This window comes from Acartia tonsa, chromosome 5 (assembly GCF_053477335.1).
Source record: "Acartia tonsa isolate MP-2025a chromosome 5, ASM5347733v1, whole genome shotgun sequence".
Taxonomy (NCBI): Eukaryota; Metazoa; Arthropoda; class Copepoda; order Calanoida; family Acartiidae; genus Acartia; species Acartia tonsa.
This window is the reverse complement of record NC_137264.1, coordinates 48,258,942-48,275,465: the sequence shown is the minus strand read 5'-3', so window position 1 is coordinate 48,275,465 and position 16,524 is coordinate 48,258,942. Positions and strand designations below refer to the sequence as shown.

Sequence of the window (16,524 nt, the reverse complement as noted above, 5' to 3'; positions counted from 1 at the left end):
AACTAAAAATACGGCTGAGGCAACCCCGAAGGGAAGCCTTAAATATTTGTAAAAAGAGTAGGAATTATCAGCATTTTTATAACAAAAACCAAAAAAGTTCAGTAACGGCAGGATGTAGATGTACTTGATGGTACATGCCTCGCAAATCCCAGGATGTAAAAAATACATCCTGAGAAATGCGAGGCAGCACTGTCTTAATGTCATTTAAAGAGACGTTCTCAGGCTGGAGAAGTAGATTAATGTGGCGGGATAAGTCGATGCACAATCTAAAAGCAGGAAATATTTCGAAAAAATTTAAAAAGGGGGGGTAAATATGAAAAAAAATTTTGAAAAAATGAATTCAAACAAAAATATTTGAGAGGTAGTGAAAAGAATTGAAAAAGAAAAGAATATTATATAAAAAGGATAGAAAAAAGAGGGGAATCAAAAAAAAAAGAATTGAAGGAAGAATTTGGAATAATATTTATGTGTCGAAAAATTTCCTGAGTTTAGTTGTGTTAGTTAAACTACATGTTCTACTAGCTACCGTAAGAGGTGAACAACAATAAGGCTGATGATCGATTTGAGCAATAATACCTTTGTCTAGCAAAGATTGAATTTCTTGACGAACAAATTCTGGATTGCGGACAGCGCTATTGTTGTTCTTCTCGAAATACGGTAACACTGGAGATGTAAAAACTTAAAAAAGATAGATTATGGAGAATAATTGTAAAAAGAAAAAGTTTTGTGGAACAAAAATAATATAATAAATAAAATGTGGAAAGAATTATTCTCAATAATCTACCTGGTTGATATCCAAAAGTAAGGGTTTGCAAAACAAAAGATGGTGCATTAAGAATATTTTTATAAAAATTAATTGCTGTAAGTGAATGAATAGAATAAGCTGGAGAATAACTAGATAAGAAATCCGATTGGATGTCATATAAACGTTTATAATGTTCATAATCTTCTGTGAAACAAAAATTTTTTAGAGAAGCGATATGAAAATTTGGAATATCTGAGGTAGGTATCGGTAGGTTTAAATCTTGAATAGCGTAAAGCGGGGTAGAATTATTATTTAGGGTTGGCGGAAGGACAGTCGTCGACTTTATGTCCTTCGCCGTTACATCCGTGACAGCGAAGAGATCCTCGACCTCGTCCTCGGGATCCTCTGCCCCTAGGGTTTGAGCCTCCATTTGAGTTAAACCGGCCGTTAGAGAAGCCGCCACGTGCTCCTCTGCTATAGTCCCCTCGAAAGTCAGGCAGGGAATCCGAGATACGCTGCTGCTGGGTGGTGAGGTAGCGCCTGTTACCTGCTAGAGCCACCCGGTTGGCGTGGCCGATGTTTTTCGAAAAAGCCAGTTCGATGTACCCGATGGAGCTTTCAGCTATCTAGATAAAATGAAAATCTTGATAATTTTGAATAAAATATGTTGATGTCTAGCTCTATGAAAAGAAAGGTGTCGTAGGAATTATCTTTCCTTACATGACAAAATAATGAAACTTAAATGAAATGAAAATAATGTAAATGTCACAGAATATATTATAAAAATCTTTTCTGTGGTGCGGAAGCTAATAAAACTGGTGTTAATCAAATATTTGCACGTCTTCTTTTTTTAAAAAACAAATTTGAAAAACTAAATAGATTTCATAGACAAGAAACGGTTTCTATTGATCGAATTTGCACGTAAAATAAGAAAACTAAAAAAAAATGGCATAGGTTTAATTATTATAAAACGAAAAAGAAGAAAAAATTTATGAATTTCTTGCCTTTATTGCTTGATAGCAGGCTTGCAACGACTGCTGTAGGTCATATAACAAGTTCTTGGGGGCCTTCAACGCCACAAGACGCTTCGCAGCATCCTCAACATAATTCTTCGAACGGCAGGTGTCTCGTAAGACGCATTTTAAAAATGTGAGAGAGACGTCATTCCTTTCATCCAAAGACTTAATAGAAAAAACTATTGTGAGATTTCCAAGAAAAGAATTTCAAATTGGAAAAAAGATAAACATGGATAAAGAAATTAATAAAAAAAAAAATTAATATTTGAATAACAAAAATATTCAAAATGTTGAAAAGAGAAAAAATTTATAAGGAATTTAGAAAAAGAAAATGCCCTTGACCCAAAATAACTGCCCTTTTTTTGTTTAAATAGACTAAATAACCCCTACATATATTAAAAAATATATGTTTGATCAAAGAATTTTTGTTAAAATGTTTTTCTTACGTTTAGATGTTCGAAGAGGCGTTCCCGTTCGGCATGTATGTCTGCTGACGTCATACCTATCCAAGCAGGTGGGTCTGACAGTATTTCAGCTGCTCGCCGGAGGCGACGTCTAGCTTTTCGGCCGCCTACTAGTTGGCTGCTACTGTCAGAATCGGAAGAGTGCTTCTTGCTCTTCTTCTTTTTCTTCTTCTTTCCTAAAGAAAGAATGTATGAAGACATGATAATCCGAAGAATAACGTCAAATATTCAGTCGGTGTTCATAGAAACAAGAAATTTATATTTCAAATAATTGAACCAAAAATAAATTTCTGTAATAAATATCATAAAAAAATTTTTAAAAAATTCATAAATGGGAGAAAGAAAGGATTTTGTCTAAGTATTTAAAAAAGTACCTTTTCTTTTCCTTTTAGATTCATCTGATTCCGTAGAACTCGACGATGAAGAGAAAGAACTGGAAGAAGAGGAACTACTAGAGTAGCGTTTCTTCTTTTTTGACTTCTTGCGTTTAGGGGAAAAATCGTCTAAAAAAAATAAAAAAGATTTAAAAGAAAATAAAGCGGAAAAAGGTTTATAGCTGTAAAAAAGGAAAAAATAAAAAAGGGGGGGGAAAAAAATTTAAAGTTGAGAAAGGAAAAAAATTTTTGTAAGGGTAAAAAACTGCCAAGAAGACAAAATTCATATGAACTTCAATTTCTAAATCATTGAATCAAAATCATGAGTACTAAGTATGAATTTTACCTGAAGACACTGAAGCATGTCTGACAGGCATCTTAACTTTCTCAGATTCAATGTGGGGAGCTGCTGACACTGATGGTCGCGCTGGAGCTGCAGACTCTTGAAGTCGCGCTGTCATTTTCGGCGGCTGATTAATTTGTGGCACAAAACCTATCCCCGGCAAATATGAGCCGGCTGGGGGAAGGTTATTTAACCCCAATGGATCTTTAGGATCCTGGGGAATTATCGTTTGTGCGACCGATGACGGACCTGGAGCTACAACCGACGAGGGAGCTGAGGTATTGACTGGAGCCGAATAGGATCTAGACAAATTTGTGGTAGGAACCACTGTGGAAGACGCGGGGGGGGGGGAATTATCCTCATCTGAGGAGTTGTGCGAATGTCCTGTAGGAACAGGCATTTTTAGGTCTGAAGAGGAAATTTAAATTTAAAAGAAAAATTTAACAAACAAATGTAAAATTAAAAAACATTCATGAAAAATTTCATGCAAAAATATTAACAAATAAGACATGCTGTAATTTAACAATCAGTATTTTTTTAAGAAAAGAAAATCTAAAGAGGAAGAAATTGAAATTAATTCAAGAAAATTAGTGTCTGAATATTAAATGAAGAAAAATAAGAATTTTTTGGATAAGAAAGAAAAAGAAAAAATTTAGTAAGTTAAATCAATCAAGAAGTGACAAGGTGTTGCGACATTCTGCTTCAAAATCTTTGAAAGACTGGCCAAAATTATCATAAACAGATTTGGCGGATAAAAAACTATCATCTAAAGTATGATTAATTTGTTCTAATTGATCTTTAAAACGAGATGCACGATTAATCAGTTCTCTGACTACTAAATGTTTATCAGTTTTACTTTGATAAACGACAAAATAATGCAGGTTTAAACCTAAAATCTGCTTATAGGCAACGATATTGTGAGCATGGAATGACTTAACATTCCTGAGTTTATAGTACTCGAATGGTGTCATGATCACAGAGGATTTAAAAAACGTTGATCTGAAAAAAAATGTGGAGACATGAATAGTTAAATATGTCAAATTAGAAAGAACAATATTAATATAAAAATACAGGAATTAGAAAAGTAAAAAAGTAGAAAATTTCTAATAATAAAATAAAGGGTTAGGGAGGGTGGGTGAAAACGTATTAAAAAGCGATGTAAGAGAGAGTACTAGCTCTATCGGTGGAATGAAAACGAATGAGAATATAAAAAACGTTTTGATTTAAAGTAAGTTTTAGGAGATTTCAACTCGTGTGCCGGCAGGCTATAAAAACGTGTGACGCGCAATTTTCGAGAATGCTCCATGATGTATTTCAGCAATCGATCAATAAAATAATATCAATATTCCTCTTAATTCAACAAAAAATGGCCATTTTGTAACTTCATGTTATTCCATTAAAAACGTCTTATTTCGTTTCCTTATGCTACAATTAATATTTTTTATCGATCGATATTCCATAAATCACTAAAGAATCCGTCGAAAATAAGCTAAAAGAGTTTAAATATTGGGAAAATTCGAAGAATTCGATAAGTATTTAGGAACCAATCTCCATTTACTATTGAAATTCTCCTGAATAATCCCAAATGCAAATAAAATCCCCAACTGAAAATAGTAAATGAAATAATACGTTGAAAAAACATATATAATACACTAAAAAACTAAAACTTACTGTTGAAAAACGTATTAAAAAGCGATGTAAGAGAGAGTACTAGCTCTATCGGTGGAATGAAAACGAATGAGAATATAAAAAACGTTTTGATTTAAAGTAAGTTTTAGGAGATTTCAACTCGTGTGCCGGCAGGCTATAAAAACGTGTGACGCGCAATTTTCGAGAATGCTCCGTGATGTATTTCAGCAATCGATCAATAAAATAATATCAATATTCCTCTTAATTCAACAAAAAATGGCCATAATTCAACAGTTTCACAAAATTTTTAGTGACCTTAAATTTTATAATTTCAATATATTTTGTTTGTAAAATTCATTATTTTCTAAATTAAAAAATTATTTAATAAAAAATCCTTAATTTTAAGTTACAAATGCATGGAAGAAATGAAAGAATTAATATTTAAATTTAAACTTGTTCTTACCTACTTACAAACTATGAACAATATTATTTTAACAAAATAGTTTTTACTGAGAGAGAAAAATTTACCCGAAGAAAAACAATTTAACTATTTGAAATTATCATTTTTAGCAAAATAGCGTAGACTACTGTACACTATTGTTTTAGATTATAACTAACGAAAAAGTTTGATTATAAAGAGTTTTTCATTGGATTAAATATCGCCCCCTGTATTTTTTTCTTACATGTCTAGATTCTTAAGAAAATACATTAGATAATGTTCTGAAAAAAGATGTGTTAAATGTAGTTTCACTAAGTATAACACGTTTTTTATGCCAAATTATTAATTATGACTTAATAGATTAAAAAATGAAGACTGAAAAACTGTAGTTTCAAGTTTTGATAAACAAAATTATATAAGGATAGATAAATAATCATTGATTACAACCTTGCATTTATAAATCTTGTAATAATTATAGTTTTCTGTATGACCCGTACAAATATTAATAAGCTTTCAATTATAGCTTAATGACAAACCGAAATGACTGTTATGTTAACTAAAATTTTACAGATATAAAAAGTCTGTTTTTTATTGTGATGTAGGTTGCGATTAGAAACCAGTTTTCTGCAGGGCTGTTAGTGTGGTATGCGGCAGCTCTGGACCATGCAGAAACCAAGACATTATAGTGATGCTACGCACCTAGCTAAATCCTGTTATTCTACAATTATAAAGCCACCTGAAAATATGTCAGATAACGGTACTGGTTTCATCTCTCAGTTGTCCTGCAAATGGAGGGAGGGGTGTTACCCCTCCCTCTCCCATCTTAAGCACCGGAACCTTCCCCTTCAACCACCAAGTTATCAGCACCACCTCAACCCTGAGGATAAAGGATCTAAACCTGCCCTCACCTGATAGAATCACCCCCACACAGACTGTTGTTGTCACAAGTAATCATCAAACCTTCCCTCTTTAGTACCCAGACCTACCACTCAACCCCTCTATGCTTATCTACCTATTGTGCTGCTCCATGGGCTATCCTGCCTGCCCCAGACAGGGATAGCCATCTACCTAACCATTGCAATTATCTATGTTTTACTGTATGATTTATCTTTAACTATCTTTATTCCTAATCCATATGTATTTATATTATGGTTAACTGTATTCTTAATCCCCCCCACCCTTTCCAGGGATGGGGAATCATGATTGCCCAAACTGACTACTGTATATGTATTATAATGTTTTTATGTTATGATCATTTATTCCTATCCATGTAGTTATTGTTTGTTGTATCTAGCTTTAGTATCCTTTAACCCTTCAATAAAGTGACAACTGAAATAGATGTTGATTCTTGTCTAGTGAATGCTAGAGAAGCGTAGCTTCTCTATAGTAAGGTGTCCACGTCTGTTCACACTGCCGTAGTCTTTATTCGAACTCTGGTGTCTGCCATTTACCCAAGCGGATACCACATTAGCATCTGAACAAAAAATGATATTTAATACAAAGATTTATAATAGATGAAATGACTTCAATTTTTAAAAGAGAACTTAAAGGTTCGCTTTGTCCTTCATTAACGGTTAGCACTTTTCATTAATTTTTTTTAGGTAGTTTTCGAAGTACATTCTTGCAACTTTTAATGGTGTATATGAATGAATAACCATGCATAAACTCTATTTCTTCCTAAGCAATTTTAAAAAAAGGTAATATCACCTACGAATACAAAAATTTCGTGACATCATTTCGTTGTCATGTCATGAAATGACAGACTGATGAATAAAACAATGAAACAATTCAAAATCATATTCATCCTATATCGTTACGGATTGAATGACGGACAGACAGAAGAAAATTTTAGAGTGGCTTCACTTAAAAAAGTAATTTGAGTAATTTCACTTATGATGATAGCAACGAATCTTAATAAACCTTAAAATAAAAGTTTATACCTGAAAATAATGGCAGGTTTGGTGGTTGTGTCTATGTGAGCGGCCGCCAGGCTGCTTTTAGGTACTACGCAATGCGCGCTAGGGCCGAGAACACGCGGACAAAGGCTAGCTGTCTTGGACTGCTGGTCTCCTAAAACAAAAAAAAAATTTATTTTCACGACAAAAATATCTTAAAACATTTCTTTAAATAACAAAAAAATAATAAAGAGCTTTAAAATTATTTGTTGAAAAGTTTTTACACTTCAGGTTTGGAACCAACCAATCAAAATTAAATTAAAGTATTGAATGTTTTAAGCCAACGAATACAATAACTACAATAGCGTGGTTGTTATACTTTGGGTTCTAGTGATTTTAGTAAATATGATTTTTGACTTTCTGACTTTCATCTGACCGTATAAATGAAAATATTATATAACTAATGTTAACTCATCAATGTTTATGCACAAAATTACTCCTACTGCAGATTACAATTAGTGGTTGAAACTTGAAAATAAACCAACATATCAAAATCTATTAAGAGTCACCAAGTTGTCAAGCCAACAAGCCAAAAACATTTTCTTATAAAACTTTTGGGACTAGTGTAAAAAAAAAACAATTTTCCCGGACCTCTAAGTACCTGTACTGGCCATTAATAGGTGGATTGAATGGCAGGTTATTGGAGACTGGAATGTGATTATCCTCAGGATGAGGAACTGGCCGGCTATCTTTAACCTGGACAGAAATTAATTATTTAAAGGGGGGGGAGGGGGCGAAAGTGACACTTTTTGAAACCAAAACTAAAAGTCAAAGGAACTCAACTAATTAAAGAGTTACAGATCTGACATTTTGCATGGCAGTTGCTTTATAGGGGTACAATATGGAACTGTGAAGAAACGGCGTCGCAACCGCCGAAAACCGCCGAGAAAAGGCAAAAAAAATTAGGCGGGAAACGGCGGTTGCGCCGCCGTTTCTTCACAGTTCCATATTTTACCCCTATAAAGCAACTGCCATGCAAAATCTCAGACCTGTAACTCCTTTTTTAGTGGAGTTCCTTTGTTGACTTTTAGTTTTGGTTTCAAAAAGTGTCACTTTCGCCCCCCCCCCTTTTAGTTTTAAAAATCTCAAGAAGGAAAATAAAAACAAACTAGGAAATGTATTTAAAGAACAGATAGAAATTTTTTGAGCCAAGCTACTTCCAGTAGCGACTTCAACGAATAAACAAAAAGGTAGCGTTTTAATATTTTTAATTAAAGCGTTTTCCATTCAACTTAACATTACAGGAATATGTATTCGTTATGAATGGCTGAAGTAAAAGATCTCAAAATTTCAAAGAATTTTAATTCCATTGGTCAATATAGGGCTTAAAGCTATTTTGAGGACTGAAAGGAAAATAAAACAGCCCAACCTATAAAGTATAGAAGTAACACCCAAATAACCTAATAGAACATAATCGCTCAAAGCCACATGAACAGAAATAGGTAAATAATAGCTATGATGAGATGATCACAGACTCAAGAAAAATCAATTTGTTTACCTTGACAACGTCGAGATAAAGATTTCTGTTCATTTCAGTAGCCAGGTTCATATTGAACATATCACTATCCTTCTCAATATCTTTAACCTAAAAACAACAATGTATAATAAAGATGATTGTAAAGTGTAATCCTAATAAAAGGTCTGCCATTTTCGGTATGAAAGTGCAAGAGTGTGTATGTGTTTATATTCTCTTTAGGTCCCTGAAGGGTTTTAAACTATTAATAAAAGGTCACGTCTACCCTCCCAAGATCAAATAAATCCTAAAAATCTCCAATCTAATTTTATTATCCCTAAAATTATGTGGCGAAGTCAATCTCACCTTCGGGAAGAAGTATTTGTTGTACATTTATGTTTTATTATCTCTGCTAAAAAATGAATGGGGAGACAACGACTAATTAAAAATAAAACAACTATAATGAGCTTATTTTCGCTGGATTTTAAACCTTTAGTTATATAAAAACAGATTGAATTTTATACAAATATTAAATAAGAAGAATGAAGGAAACTAAACATTACAGATAAACTCTTTATCACAACAATAAATATTCACCTTAATTTGATTCCATTGATTGCCATTCAGATTTTGAAAACTTGTATTAACAACATCATTCTTGTATGTACCTTAAGTAATATTTGATCATTAATAATTAACTAGGGTGACAACATCCTCCAGTGGCGAAGCACAAAACATTCGTGTGTGTACATTTATGAAAATAAAATACATGCATTCAATATTTTTTAAGTAATAAAAATTAAAAATGTCCTAATCAGTGAAGTTTCAACAAACTAATAAATTAAGTTATTAACTGTCTTCCCTGACATTTTTTTCTGTCCTAAAATAAGACGCTTTTAACTTAAAAATTATGCCCTATAATATTAACTAGGGTTGGGCCGGATATCCGGTGTGGCCGGATATCCGGCCATTTTCAATATCCGGCCGGATACCGGATATTGAAACTATCCGGCCGGATATCCGGTTCTATAATTTTTAATACTTTACACCAAAAATCTCTGCTTTTAAAAATTTTAAATGGCTATAATTTTCTTATTATTGAAGGTAGAAGAACTTTTTTTCTGAACAAGTTTAACTTTATGTAAATTTGTATAAGATTTCTTAAGAAATTTTTTTTGCTACTGTAGTATCTAGTAATTTGGCCGGTTATCCGGTAATTTGGCCGGATAACCGGATATCCGGCCCAACCCTAATATTAACGTCCTAGAAATTGCTCTATACAAATAGATCTTGGGACCAAAACTAAGCTTACTTATGTCTAGCTTCATTCTCTTGGTGTTGATGATGTCCAGATCTGGCATGTTGATTGTCTTGTTGAACATGGAGGTCACCTCGTACGGTTCAGACTGACCTAAATTTAACGCAACGTGTTTAAGCTGGACTTTAACGAGTAGTAAAATATTACTAGATTTAAATCAGGAATAAGGTATATTAATATTAATCTAAGAAAATTTGGGTGGGAGGGTGGCAGTCAATAGAACAAAGATCAATTATCATATCCAAATTGTATACCTGCTTTTTACAATATAAAAAAATGTGTTTTAATTTAAATTTACGTACCTAAAGCCCTGTTGTAAACATCGTTTACATCAACACCAGAATCAGCACTGGATTCGCTGGATTTCCGCAGAGATTTCGTTGGCATCAAAGGTCTAAACAATAACAATTTTTATTCAAAATTTTAACATTCGTTAATAATTAAGTCTAGTAATAGAAAACTAGTCTTTGTTAGAAATAATGAAATAATATTTTCTTTTCGCACAGGAAAAATAGCTTTAAACCAAGGTGTAAAAACTCACCTGAATCCAGATTGATGTTCTCCAACTCTTGTCTTCTCTGCAATGTGTTGCTCCTCTTCCTGGTGAATGAAGTTGCATCTGAACAATTAAAGTTTGTGAGATTTCAAACAAAATACATAATTTTAAATTTTTTAACTCTTTGAATAATGAATCCTTTGGATAAATTCTGTAAAAGTTAAGATTATGTTTGATGTAATAAAGGTAAATCCCTGTACTAATAATCAGGGATCTAAAGGGATAAGACAATGAATGATAAATTGATGTACATCCCCAATGACTACCGTTCTGTAGGTAACAATTATTGTTTCAAACATTTTGACATTAATCTTTATGAACAAACTACCTAATCAAAATTTAAGTAAATGTTACTCCAAAACTAACCAATAAGAAAACTTAATAAAAAATTTTTAGGAGACTAGTGTAAAAATTATAACAGTCCAATGACCCCCTCTTGACTTATTAAACTAATAGACAGGTTGCATAAACATGGAAAGTACCTTGTGCCATAAGCACACCATCCCTTGATCCAATATTTCTGGCACAGCTTTGTCTTGTACTTGTTGTGGCGGATCATATCATGCTGAAAGTAATTTACGTATTTTATACAGCTTTCTGCGGATACTAAAATAAAAAACTTAACTGTTTTAAACCGGATTTAAACTTCTTTTTTAGCCATTTCGATATTGGATATTTAAAATTTTTATTTAATATCTTACCCTTAATTTTGCTTTGCCATGAGCAAACTGGCACTGATTTCCATAAATGCATTCACCCTTCTCTCTAAAGTTGCGACAAAACTCTGTCTTAAACCTTAAAGACAAAAAATATGTAAAAGTGAATAAAAATAATCTCGAAATACTACCTATGGAAGTAATACAAAGGGGGGGGGGCGGATGTGCCACTTTTTGAAACCAAAACTAAAAGTCAACAAAGGAACTCAACTAAAAAAAGAGTTACAGGTCTGAGATTTTGCATGGCAGTTGCTTTATAGGGGTACAATATGGAACTGTGAAGAAACGGCGGCGCAACCGCCAAAAACCGCCGTTTCCCGCCGAATTTTTCGGCGGTTGCGCCGCCGTTTCTTCACTGTTCCATATTGTAACCTTATAAAGCAACTGCCATGCAAAATCTCAGACCTGTAACTCTTTTTTTTATTTGAGTTCCTTTGACTTTTAGTTTTGGTTTCAAAATGTGGCACATCCGCCCCCCCCCCCCCCCCTTTATAATGATTAATAAATTGTGTCTATACCTGGGATTTGGGGATATAATCTGGCCAGGCTTTCCATCCTGTGAGATCATTTGACTTCCCTAAATTAAAATAACAATTTTAGACCAGCTAAACGACGGATTTTAAAATACATAAGTTTCTTGTGGTGGCAAAGTAATAAATTAGGAATAAACAAAGATTTTATTGAAAGCTTCGTTAATTAAACTTACATCTTTAGATTCATTATCAACTCCACTGGCGTAACTAGCTGTATCCATATGCTGAACCTAAAAAGTAACATAAGTTAACTGAACGGAAACCCCAAAATAAATATTAGAATAGGTATTTAAGTGGCTAAATAAACCGCACACTTTTCATAGAACTATTACATATTTATTAATATAAAGGGGATATTTCCTTAACACTAGTTTACACTTAATTTACCTTATAAAAATAAAATATATAAACCTGTAATAATTTTTGTGCCAGTCTAGTAGCACTGTCATGGTCCCATGTGTCAGGATTACTGTCCCACAATGGAGTCTCTTCGTTTGTACCCCAAATTTCCTGGGAATCACCGAGAGTGGACCATTGAGATTCGCCTAAAATTCAAATTCGCAAGACGGCGGCGGCGGGAAGGCGGCTGGTGATTTCATAGGAAGATACGTCACCGGTGAAGGAGGCTGGGCAGGAGACGGCGTGGCAAACTGGTGGGTAGCGGGGGACGGCGGCACACTTGCAGGAGATTGCATTTGGTGCGGGGATTGAGGCACAGGAGCTGGTGACGCATGCATGCTTGGGTGGGGAGAACAGCCAGGTTGACTGCTGCTGGATCTATGCAAGGAGGGGAGGCCCATGGGTTGGTTAAAGGGCGAATATAGGTTCGATATGATATGAGCTTATATGAAAGGTGCCATTTCATACTTTTAGAATATCTATGCCAAATTTAAAAATTCAAAAAAATCCTTAAGTAGATTTTGCAATTTTCTGTTTCAATTGAACATATGATAAATGAGATTGACGACAAACGGTTTATTTTAGCCCTTTACAAGACTTTTTTTTGACTATTTTGCTTAAGTTTGATTGACTATTACAATGGCACGCATCTTAAATGATAATTTAAATGTTTATTATTTTAGATTATATACTCTTTAATTCAATTTTTAAAGAGCGTAGAAATAATTTGCGTAAAAGTTTTGACTAGGGTAAATAATACGTCTTAAAGTTTATTTTCTGTACAAAGATCATTGGATAATTCTGGAAAATATAAAAACCCTGATGTACGCAATTTTAACACACACACACACAAACCTTAAAAAAACAGGGATTTGAAATCATTCTTCCTCCAAGAAAATTTTATCAATTATTTTTTTTTTACTTTTTACATTATTTGATGTTTTTTTAACTTTTAAATATTTTACTTTATATAATTTGTATTAAGGTAGAAGATGGGTATATTTACCCCTGATTAATTGGTTTCCACATTATTACGACTATCCTTTAACGAAAGCTTTTTAATTCAACCTTGCTACGAAGCCTTGTGTGATGCTAGGGTAATTGAGTTCTTAGGGAACCACACTTATTACATAATATTATCTTGAGTTAGAAAGGTTTTAAGCTATAAACAGACTTATACAATTAGATATGTCAATATCCTTAAGTTATTTATAATCTATATAATGGCACCTTTGAAATAAGCTCATATTATATCAAACCTATATTCGCCCTTTAAGCATTGGGCCACCAGGCGAGGGAAGGCTGCTGTACATAGGCACATGGCGGGGCGTCACATCAGCACTCTCAAAAATATCTTCATTTAGAACATCAAGGTCTGATGTATCATGCCCTCCCTGTCCCAGAACTCCAGTGTCCAAATCCTAGGTGAAAAATATGTGTTCTTGCAAAGTGAAGATTATTATCACAAACTATTTAAGCAAGACTAAACTACCTATATAAAGTTATTAAAGCAGTATTATTATTCTAAAATATGTATTTAACATCATAAATACTTTTATGTCCCTAAATAACCCATTTAAAATACTTTACTGGCAATTAGTTTCAAATCTTTAAATCTAAGAAGGAATTCAGACTTGTATATTTCAAAAGATTAATAATATATTATTATAAAGATAATTGTCATAAGTAATTTGAATTATATACGTCATTAATTGACCGCAAACGTTTTAATTATAATACTGGGGGGAGGCGGATGTGCAACTTTTTGAAACCAAAACTAAAAGTCAAAGGAACTCAACTAAAAAAAGAGTTACAGGTCTGAGATTTTGCATGGCAGTTGCTTTATAGGGTTACAATATGGAACAGTGAAGAAACGGCGGCGCAACCGCAGAAAACCGCCGAGAAATTGCAAAAAAAAATTGGCGGGAAACGGCGGTTTTCGGCGGTTGCGCCGCCGTTTCTTCACAGTTCCATATTGTACCCCTATAAAGCAACTGCCATGCAAAATCTCAGACCTGTAACTCTTTTTTTAGTTGAGTTCCTTTGATGACTTTTAGTTTTGGTTTCAAAAAGTGGCACATCCGCCTCCCCCCTTTTCTCACTGAAAACAAATATTCAGTTTTTCTTTTTGTATACTTAAAAAACATGACCTAAAAAATTGCTCATGTTCGTAAATTCCCACCCCTTATTAATTCCTATAATCCTTTAATTTGATTGACAGGTTAAGATATAACTTCATAATTTATCCATAATTTGTAATTAAATGCTTTAATAAAAAAAAATCAAACTTCAATAACTTTTTTGTCTTTAGAGATTTTTTTGTCAAATAAGAAGGAGTTTTTTTTCTTTTTACTATAACCTACGTTATTAAAGAAGATTCTTTTACTGCAAATGCATCACAGTCAAGAAATGTGAAAAAATGACAAATTGCAGTTTCTTAAAAATGCTTTTGTGAGGAGCTAAAAAGCATTTCACCTTTAAAACTCATTAAGATACTTTTCTTATACCTTATTCTAAATTAATATTAAAATTTTAAGATTTTTTTATACATAATAGAAGAGTTATTTTAATTAGTATTATAATAAGTATAGATGTATATTGTATAAAGATAACTACCTGCCCCCCTTTTCCAAGAACCTTTTTGTCTGCTAGCAAATTATTTTTTCTGTTACTTGGCTGTGTTAATATTCCCGACAATATAGGTTGATTTTTAAAGACCCAATTGAAGGTCGGCACATAACAGTTATCTAACCCCTTCCCCCTCTAGTGTTTTACTCTGTAGTTTTGATTTACATTTTCATATTGAGATTTTTTACCTGGTTAGGGGTAGAAGGTGGTTTTGGGGTGTTGGCTCCACTCATTATTCCGCCATCCGTGGGGGGTCCTCCCATTTCTGGGGGCGGGCTGGTAGCCATGCTATTACGGGGACTGTTCCTGTATTCATTTGTGATTTTCAAACATTTTTATTTCATGAGAAATTTTGTGTAAATCATACCTATCTATAATTAAAGAAACGTCGCTTAATTTTTATCTCAAAGTGCCTTGTTTAATGTTTACTTCAAATACTCCCATACTATTGTGTATGAAATAAATTGAAAGCAAGGGAAGGGGGCGAATAATTTTTTTCTAATTCTTTAGGGCACTGAATCTATTTGCCCCGCAGGGGTTAGCAATAGGTATTTTTAAAAAACAGAATTTGGTACATTTGAAGAAATCATAATTCACAGATTATTGTTGAATCATTAAATCAAATGTATGAAAACCCATTCCTGTCATGCTGATTAGGGGGAGGTCCAGTGGAATCTCTGGGACTGGTCGACGGCTGCTGGTCATGAGAACTGCTGCCAGACTGCCGTCCGCGGTCCTAGATAGGTAATTAACATTAATGATATGGTGAAATGCAGCCAAAACAGTGATCCTCACTCAATCAGTTAGCATGTCACTGTTCATAAGTATTATTTTAAAATTATTAATATGTTTGAACATAAGTTAAGGCTATTATCTTGGAAGATTTTTAAAAAGTTTAAGGGGGGGGGGGGTTTAATGCAACCATCTCGTAATCAGTGATTAAATTGAACTGAAATTTTTCATGGGTAATCCTTGGTAGGTCTATTTTCCCTAAATCGAACAAAAAGTTGGAAAAGTAACGGCTGGCGGCTCAGCCATTTACCCGCGTTTTGCCTATTTTCAGGGCAAATTCATCATTAATTACGTAGGAATCAACTTTTAAAAACATATTTTTTTGTTTAATTCATGTAAAATGATAGCAATAGCCATTTTTTAAGTTTCTAGTACCAACAGCAACCGGCTAGAACTTAAATAAGATTTTTGAGCCAAAAAAAAGTAATATGTGTTCTTTTTGTTCGAATTAGGGAAAATAGACCTACCAAGGATTATTCATGCAAAATTTAAGATCAAAATTCGAATTCTAAGTGTTATTCAATCATTGATTACGAGATGGTTGCATTAACCCCCCCCCCCCCCCCCCTCCTTTAATCCTAACATACCATGAAGAGTAAGTTTCCTTCTTCCTCTCTTCTTTTCAACTCCTTTAATTTGTTTGTCCATGAATTTTTACCCATAGTTCTAAGTTCTGAAATAAAATATTTTATGCTGATACTGTTGTTCCTGCCTAAATACACTTTACGACTTCCAACCATTTTTAAGATTTTTAAAGAAACCAAAAGTGTTCCCAATTTTCAGCCCATTAAGGGGAAAAGGGAAATGGGCATAAACCGGTTATAAAATATCTGAATCAATTAAGATATCATATGCCCAAGACCGCTAAAACGCTAAAACGGGACCATGGTCAGAAAAAAACACCCCAAAGGAAGTTCCGGGAATGCCTGATTTTAGCAAACCAAAGGGGGGGGGGGGTTAAATTTTGACATAATTTGGCTTAATGTGAATATTCTCATTACAAAATACCTTATTCTATCCTTCAACTTACTAAAAATATTACTTTAAGATAATAAGTATTTTAACATTGTGTAAAAAAATTTTAAATTCAGATTTTTTACCACTAGCACAACAAATTCACATTTTTTAAAAATTTTTTAATCCAACTCTTGTTTGGTCTTATTA

The 16,524-nt window shown here is 33.4% G+C and overlaps 2 protein-coding genes across 4 annotated transcripts; both read right to left on the bottom strand.

The window, feature by feature from the left end:
• Positions 1 to 2,579: 2,579 nt before the first annotated feature.
• On the bottom strand, positions 2,580 to 3,977 carry LOC145320182 (uncharacterized). The gene is made up of 2 exons (XM_080162621.1): positions 2,946 to 3,977; positions 2,580 to 2,728 (listed from the first exon to the last, which is right to left on the bottom strand). The coding sequence occupies exons 1-2, from the start codon at positions 3,340 to 3,342 to the stop codon at positions 2,580 to 2,582; spliced, it is 546 nt and encodes a 181-aa protein (XP_080018747.1). The 5' UTR covers positions 3,343 to 3,977.
• A 2,945-nt stretch (positions 3,978 to 6,922) lies between these two features.
• On the bottom strand, positions 6,923 to 16,218 carry LOC145319691 (uncharacterized). 3 transcript variants are annotated; one of them, XM_080161984.1, is made up of 14 exons: positions 15,948 to 16,193; positions 15,204 to 15,304; positions 14,757 to 14,868; positions 11,715 to 11,771; positions 11,527 to 11,585; positions 10,994 to 11,087; positions 10,775 to 10,857; positions 10,278 to 10,355; positions 10,039 to 10,130; positions 9,731 to 9,829; positions 9,016 to 9,086; positions 8,464 to 8,550; positions 7,567 to 7,661; positions 6,923 to 7,080 (listed from the first exon to the last, which is right to left on the bottom strand). In XM_080161984.1, the coding sequence occupies exons 1-14, from the start codon at positions 16,098 to 16,100 to the stop codon at positions 7,056 to 7,058; spliced, it is 1,206 nt and encodes a 401-aa protein (XP_080018110.1). In that variant the 5' UTR covers positions 16,101 to 16,193; the 3' UTR covers positions 6,923 to 7,055. The 3 variants fall into 3 exon arrangements, with proteins under 3 accessions (XP_080018110.1, XP_080018108.1, XP_080018111.1); XM_080161982.1 differs by having other exon boundaries at positions 6,933 to 7,080; positions 7,557 to 7,661; positions 15,948 to 16,218; XM_080161985.1 differs by lacking the exons at positions 10,994 to 11,087; positions 11,527 to 11,585; positions 11,715 to 11,771 and having other exon boundaries at positions 6,934 to 7,080; positions 7,557 to 7,661; positions 15,948 to 16,189.
• Between the last annotated feature and the right edge of the window lie 306 nt (positions 16,219 to 16,524).